This window comes from Oncorhynchus clarkii, chromosome 16, assembly GCF_045791955.1.
Source record: "Oncorhynchus clarkii lewisi isolate Uvic-CL-2024 chromosome 16, UVic_Ocla_1.0, whole genome shotgun sequence".
In the NCBI taxonomy this organism is placed as follows: domain Eukaryota; kingdom Metazoa; phylum Chordata; class Actinopteri; order Salmoniformes; family Salmonidae; genus Oncorhynchus; species Oncorhynchus clarkii.
Window position 1 is genome coordinate 49,144,638 of NC_092162.1, and position 6,802 is coordinate 49,151,439.

Here is a 6,802-nt window from a genome sequence, read left to right on the forward strand (position 1 = left end):
TATATTCAGGTCAGTGCTCTTATGCCCCATAAGAAACAACAAACCAAGAAGCACTGACACACATTAGTTTAGCAGTGTCTCCAGCACCATCTCTCTGTGTCATTCAGTCTCTGAGCTTCACTTCCCTCATCCTCTCACCCTGAAAGCCAGCGTGATCTCCCTGCGCTCAGACACTCAGAAGGCCCCAGTGTCACTCTATCATTCAGGCAGAATGATTTTCTTCCTCCGTCCTCTCATCCCTCCCTCCATACACCTGCATTCTGGCCACCCTACCTCCTCTCCATGCAGCATCCCTCCCTCCCTTTCTGGCTGCCACTGCAGCAGGCTAGCTGATAAGGAACATGGCAGATGGGCATCTTTTAGGTCTCCCGTAATGAAGTTTGACACTCACACCATTAATAATGTAGCAGTGCATGGAGGCAGGCGGCCCCCGGGAGGACACGAGTGGGGGGAGACAGAAACTCACACAATGGAGCCTGTACAGCCTGACTCATACAGTACCACAGGAAGGGAGGATATTGCTATTGTGTATGGTTTTCTATTATATCCACCACTCTAACATTATGGGTCATTTGGGCTGGGGAGGGGAGGGGAGATTAGAAGAGAGGAGAGGAGAGGAGAGGAGAGGAGAGAGGAGAGGAGAGAGGAGAGGAGAGGAGAGGGTAGGGTAGAGGAGAGGAGAGGAGAGGAGAGGAGAGGAGAGGAGAGACGAGATGGAGATGGAAGGGCTGGTGTAAAAACATGCTGAAGAAGATAAGACAGAAAGCAGATTCTCTATCCTATCTCCTCTCTCGGCCCTGGCACAATGAAGACGAGGCACGCCATTTTTCTTCTCCCACTTTGCTAATTAGTTATAGTCCGCCAATTGAGCGTAATGAGTTAGCCATCTCTCCTCGCTCCTTAGTTGAGGCCTTATCATTTTTCTCACCATCCATCCACCTCTCTGACGTACAAAAGGAGTTTTTACAATAGGAGAGGCTACAGGGATCTGTTGTCTTGCTCATTAAAATGTTCTCTCCATCTCTGAGGTCAGGTCCCAGTGGATTATGGGTTGTGACCTTGTGACAGACAGACTGATACTCTGCTCCTCACGCTGGCACAGTCTTTGTTCTGGCTGGATGACGGCCAGATATAGACAGCCCATAGAGCCATTCCTTCACCAGACTAAATATGTTTGTTTTCTCTTTTATGTTTGTATGCTATGCACAGCGCTTTGACCTGAAATGCGCGATTTTAACACCTGTGTCAGAGTTGGAAGTTCGCACAACACAATAGCGCATGGAACCATCAACATTAAAACCAGTAGATAGTGATAGCTCTGACGTCATCAACGTATTCCTATAGAAAACTCCCGACGGTGTATGAAGCTGGAAGTATTTCAATTAGAAACGTTCCATATTGCTGAATTGGGTTGTAATTTACATAGGCTTTCTAGGCAAGACCAGACCCTTTGGCACCGCTAAGTTGCTACGGAGTAGCCGACCAGCCGAGCTTGTGTCTTCACACTCCAGATCGGACACTGGGGGCCTGCATGAAACCAGGGAATCAGACTGGTGTTCTGTTCTGATGGCATTGTCTTTGTCCTGATGTTCATATCGCTCTCTTGCCTCCGTCCAGAGAGCATGTTGCGAACAGCCAGCAGTCCAGACAGTCTGCGCTCCCGCACTCCCATGATCACCCCTGACCTGGAGAGTGGTACCAAGCTGTGGCACCTGGTCAAGAACCACGACCACTCTGACCAGCGCGAGGGCGACCGCGGCAGCAAGATGGTCTCTGAGATCTATCTGACCCGTCTGCTCGCCACCAAGGTAAGATTACATAGACACCAGACCACACCTACATAAATAACAAGTACTGCTGATGTAGGTCAACTTTAACATCTGAATGTTGAGGAAGTCATTGTAATTGTCATTGTCATTGCTCTCCATATGTCAAGAGTTTTTCCTGGGGGAACCATCTTCTTCGGTAGTCCCTTGATGTGCTTGTCACTGCTAAATGACTAAAATGTAAACAGCTCAGCCTCTATTGCAGTATTCTTCTGGGGTCCCTCAGCCAATTCCCTGTTAACGGGTCTGCCTGCCTGCCTGCCCCTCTCCTCTAGCTGCCTCAGAGCTCATTGTTTTGCTCCTAATTGTAGGGGGGGGGGGGGGGGGACATGGAAATGAGACGCTGTTTACAAGCCTATTTTGTGGTCAGAAAAGATAGATAAATATAAAGTGGGGGAAATAGCAGGAGACTAGTCATTTGTTGTGGGATTGTTTTGTGGCGCATGATTCAGAGAAGCGAATGGAATTCAAATAGCAAACATAGGTCTGTCTGGTAAGCTAGCTTGTCTCAGCCCTTTGATCTTGGAAGAGCAGAATGTAGCGTCCTCTCCACAGCCACTCCCCCTTAATGGGGGAAATGAATCGCTCCTCTCATCCCTACTGTCCTCAGGGTACGTTGCAGAAGTTTGTGGACGACCTGTTTGAGACCATCTTCAGCACGGCCCACCGCGGCAGCGCCCTGCCTCTCGCCATCAAATACATGTTTGACTTCCTGGACGAGCAGGCCGACAAACACTCCATATCAGACTCAGACGTACGGCACACCTGGAAGAGCAATTGGTGAGACACATTACAGGACAAATAGCAATGGTTTGCTTGGCTGTTTCTTCACTATGTGTGTATTTGGTTGATGGCATCCATCTTCTCATGATAACTCTCCCGTCCCAGTCTTCCTCTGCGGTTCTGGGTGAACGTGATCAAGAACCCTCAGTTTGTGTTTGACATCCATAAGAACAGCATCACAGACGCCTGTCTGTCTGTGGTGGCCCAGACCTTCATGGACTCCTGCTCCACGTCAGAACACAAGCTGGGCAAAGACTCGCCCTCCAACAAGCTGCTCTACGCCAAGGATATCCCCAACTACAAGAACTGGGTGGAGAGGTATGAATGACAGAGAGCTCAACTGCCTTCTAGTTTGTAAGATTGTCCATTTCAATGCTTCCATTTCCGAAAGACATAGTATGCACCCAGCGTTTTAACAGTTGGTGAAATTAGATTAGATGAAGGTTGTTGACAAGTACTTGATTGAGGCCTTGGCTTTTTCATCGCAGTCCTTCACATACACAACTAAAGAGGTGTCCTCTCCAGTCTAGGGTGCTAACCCCCTTCCCTCTCTGCTCCCCTCCTGTCCTGCAGGTACTACTCCGACATCTCCCGTATGCCGGCCATCAGTGACCAGGACATGAGTGCCTACCTGGCTGAACAGTCCCGGCTGCACCTCAGCCAGTTCAACAGCATGAGTGCCCTGCATGAGATCTACTCCTATATCGTCAAGTACAAAGATGAGGTGAGTCACCGGTATATTACGAAGATATTAATCGTAGACATTATAATAGTTTAATAGTATAGATATCTAATGTATTTTATAAATATATATTAGTCACAGCATGAAGAAATCAGAGTAGAATAGCCATTGGTTCTGTATGTTGACACAGGGGTGAGACCCTTTGTATGTGCCTTCTAGTTTTCATGATGAATGGAATGTGGGCATTCTGATTCAATTAGAAGATAACTGAGTATGCATCCATAAATGCATGCAGCTATTTAAGTAATTAAAGTACATATTATGGAACTAATGGACCACATTGGATTTATGTGTTTTATTCATTCTCCCATGTGCTATCCTTCCGGGGAGTTCATTAACACACTATATTCCATGTGCATTCATTTATTTCCCCACCAAAATAGACTGACTAATCATTCTTGAAACGTTGCTTATGCATTGAGGCAGAGCCAGTATAGTGTAGCTACTCCATGTAGGAGATGTGAATGAGACTGTACACTGAGTGCTAATTCTCAGAGAGCTGAGCAGAGCCTGGAAAGGGCTAAAGTCAGTGACTCACGGAGACTGGGCTGTGGAACTGGAGAGATAATGAGAAGCAGAAGCTCCCTCCAATCTATCCGCTCCATCCGCTCCCAGCCATTAGGACAGACAGCCAGCCAGCGAGGGAGGGAGGCAGTGCTAGGATAGCTACTGTACTGTACTCACTCTAAGAGAGTGTCTGCCGTGGCCTTCAAAAACACGTAAACAATGTTTGTCTGTCTGCTCAGACAATTCTTCCTACCTTGTTGGTTATAGTGCATTGAGTGTGTGCTGTGAGAGGTTCAGACAGCCTCTCTGCTTGCCTTTTCAAAGGGCATGTGGGGAGAGAGCATGGTGGTGGAAGTGAGGGGGGTATATTCAGTCATCTCCACTCAGCATCAGACCCTATCTCTACCCCCCCCCCCCTCGCCTCATCTCTCAGCAGTGCTGGTTCCTGTGTCTGAGGCAACAGCTGCAGCTGCCTCTATTTAAGCAGCCGCTCCAATTCATTAAGGCTTATTATCCAGATGCAGGCGGCTGCAGGGTCCTCCTCTCGCCCCCCTCATCCGTCAAAGCAGCACTAACACGCGGGGCATTAGCAGGCCATTATGCATTCTCCTGCATGAGTCCCTAACATCTAGTACACAGCTACCTATCACTAATGGACCCACCAGCACCTCCTCTTCCAGTTCCCATAATGCCATAGTACATACAGCTCCCCTCGCAGCTTCCATCGTCATCCGCCTGTTTCCTGAACATCTTCTTCTATGCAATGTCATGTAGTAGACATTCAACTTTCCATACAGAGGTAAACTATGGATGTCACTCTGCCTCTGTTTCCTCGTATATTTCGCCAACATTCATGAGTAAACAGCTGTATGGTGTTTGTAGGGAAACATTTCAACTGTTTGCATGCTTTTACATACAAGTCTTATAGCACATTCATGCCACCATCACAGCACGTTTGCTTCAACAGCTGTTTAAAAACTGACAGATGTTCTGAGAGACTTTACACAGACTTACAGATGTTCTGATAGACTTTCTCTGTCGGTGGTCCACCCTGCTGATCTATTGACTAATCTCCCTCTCTCCTTCTCTTCTTTCTCCCTCTTTCCTCCCTTCTTTCTCATTCTCTCCTCCCTTGTCTCTCCCCAGATCCTGTCTGCGCTGCAGAAGGACGAACAGTCTCGTAGGCAAAGACTGCGCAGTAAGCTGGAGCAGGTCATCGATACCATGGCCTTGGCCAGCTGAGGAACGGCCCGCCACTGAGGGTCGGAGAGGGTAGCAGCTATGCCTTCTCTCACTGACCCTAGCTCCTAACCCCAACACAACGCGTAAGGACTGCAAGGACACAAGCAGTACACTGGAGACCCACCAGAGTTAGGCCTGGGCCCCGGCCCATCCAAACAACCCCTCATTTATGAACACTAAACGTCCGTCTGTCGCCCCGAGAAAGTGTCTTATCATCGCGGTCTTCATCACTGGTTTCAGTTTGTCTTCCGTGTTGATTATCTACCCACCTACAGGACAGGGACTGTGAAGCAGCTGGCTAAAGAAGCCAGGAGATACATATATATATATATATATATATATATATATATATATATATATATATATATATATAAGGGGAGCTATGGAGAAAGGACTTCATTTATAAAGGCCCCCCCCCATGGACGCTTCTGACGTGTCAGCAGTCTATCATCAGAGACTTCATCAACGTTTATGGACGGCAGTTTGATTTTCCGATCCATTTTATTTCTATTTGGTTGATTTAGTTGTTGGTCTTGGGTTTAACAACTGCCTACTCTCTCCGTTGGTGTGCCACTTGTGTTACTGCTGAATTTGCACAATTTACAAAAAAGCTACATCAAAAGAAGAGGATATAAATATAGATATATAGATATATAAATACAACTTCATTTTTAAAGAAAAACATGAAAATAGTAAATTTCCATTTTAATGTACAAAATACTTTGAAAGAAATGGATTTGATATTTCAAAGACTGAACTATGAAACCTTGTCCTGTGCCATGTTTTATTTAAATGTTGTTTAGTGAAAACTTTTTCTTTAGATAAAATGTGTTATGATACAAATGTTGTCATGCCTAGTGACTGAAGGTGAGAGTAAAGTTTAAAAAAAAATAAAAGTTAAATGACAAAAAAATTGTAGAAGCAAGTCAACAAATCGATCGGTCTTGGAGCCTTTCCTGTCCTGGGAGAACATTTGTTTTAATGGTACTGGAAATGACTATTTTATTCCTGTATTTAATACAACCAGTGCTATTGTGGCTTTTAGAAAAACCAAAGGCTTGTTTTTTTTTTTTTTGTACAACTCAGAGAAAAACAGCCTCCTGTGTTAGCCGACAACCTCACATTCACAGCACCTGAATGAGCAGCCCTCTTGGTTGTATCCACCACTTTGCTCGCCTCTGTGCACAGGCTCCGGACCACAGCAAAGTGACATTACTTTTGTTCTGGGACCTCAAGGTTTTTTGGGAGGCAAGTAACATGGCTTAAAGTACTGTGATATTATGGACTCTGCTGTACCACAAAAGTCAGACTCCACAGAAGGATTCATTGGGCTTAGCGCCATGTTAAATGTAGCAAAGGTTTAATTCACCCACTACCCTTTCAAAGCCTTCCTGAAGTTTTCCCACTGTCCCCTTCCCTCAGATAGATCACTGTTATACTATCCTACAGACTGTCATGGCGGACACTGAGGTAGAGGTTTGCAGACAAAGATGAGAGGAGTTTTTAGCTAAAGCTTTGAGTGAAGAGTAATCCCTCCTGATTTTAGCCCGTCGTGAGAGCAAGCATTGTCACTCCAGTGAATTCAACATTCAACAGTTCTATTTTATTGCAATTAAGAAGATGGTTTAATTTTTGTTTTTGGTGTGGTGAAAGTTGTGAGTTGTTTAAACAACATTGGTTGTGCGAGCAGAGTAGACTCTCC

General features: G+C 45.9%; 1 protein-coding gene across 2 annotated transcripts in view; it reads left to right on the forward strand.

The window, feature by feature from the left end:
• The window catches only part of LOC139368642 (plexin-A1-like), a 304,007-nt gene extending 298,605 nt beyond the window's left edge, over positions 1 to 5,402 (forward strand). For both annotated transcript variants that reach the window (XM_071107765.1, XM_071107766.1), the window contains exons 28-32: positions 1,618 to 1,808; positions 2,437 to 2,606; positions 2,715 to 2,927; positions 3,183 to 3,333; positions 5,005 to 5,402. In XM_071107765.1, the coding sequence (XP_070963866.1) occupies positions 1,618 to 1,808; positions 2,437 to 2,606; positions 2,715 to 2,927; positions 3,183 to 3,333; positions 5,005 to 5,100 (821 nt within the window). In that variant the 3' untranslated portion in view covers positions 5,101 to 5,402. The remainder of the gene's footprint in view (positions 1 to 1,617; positions 1,809 to 2,436; positions 2,607 to 2,714; positions 2,928 to 3,182; positions 3,334 to 5,004) is intronic.
• The last annotated feature ends 1,400 nt before the right edge of the window (positions 5,403 to 6,802 follow it).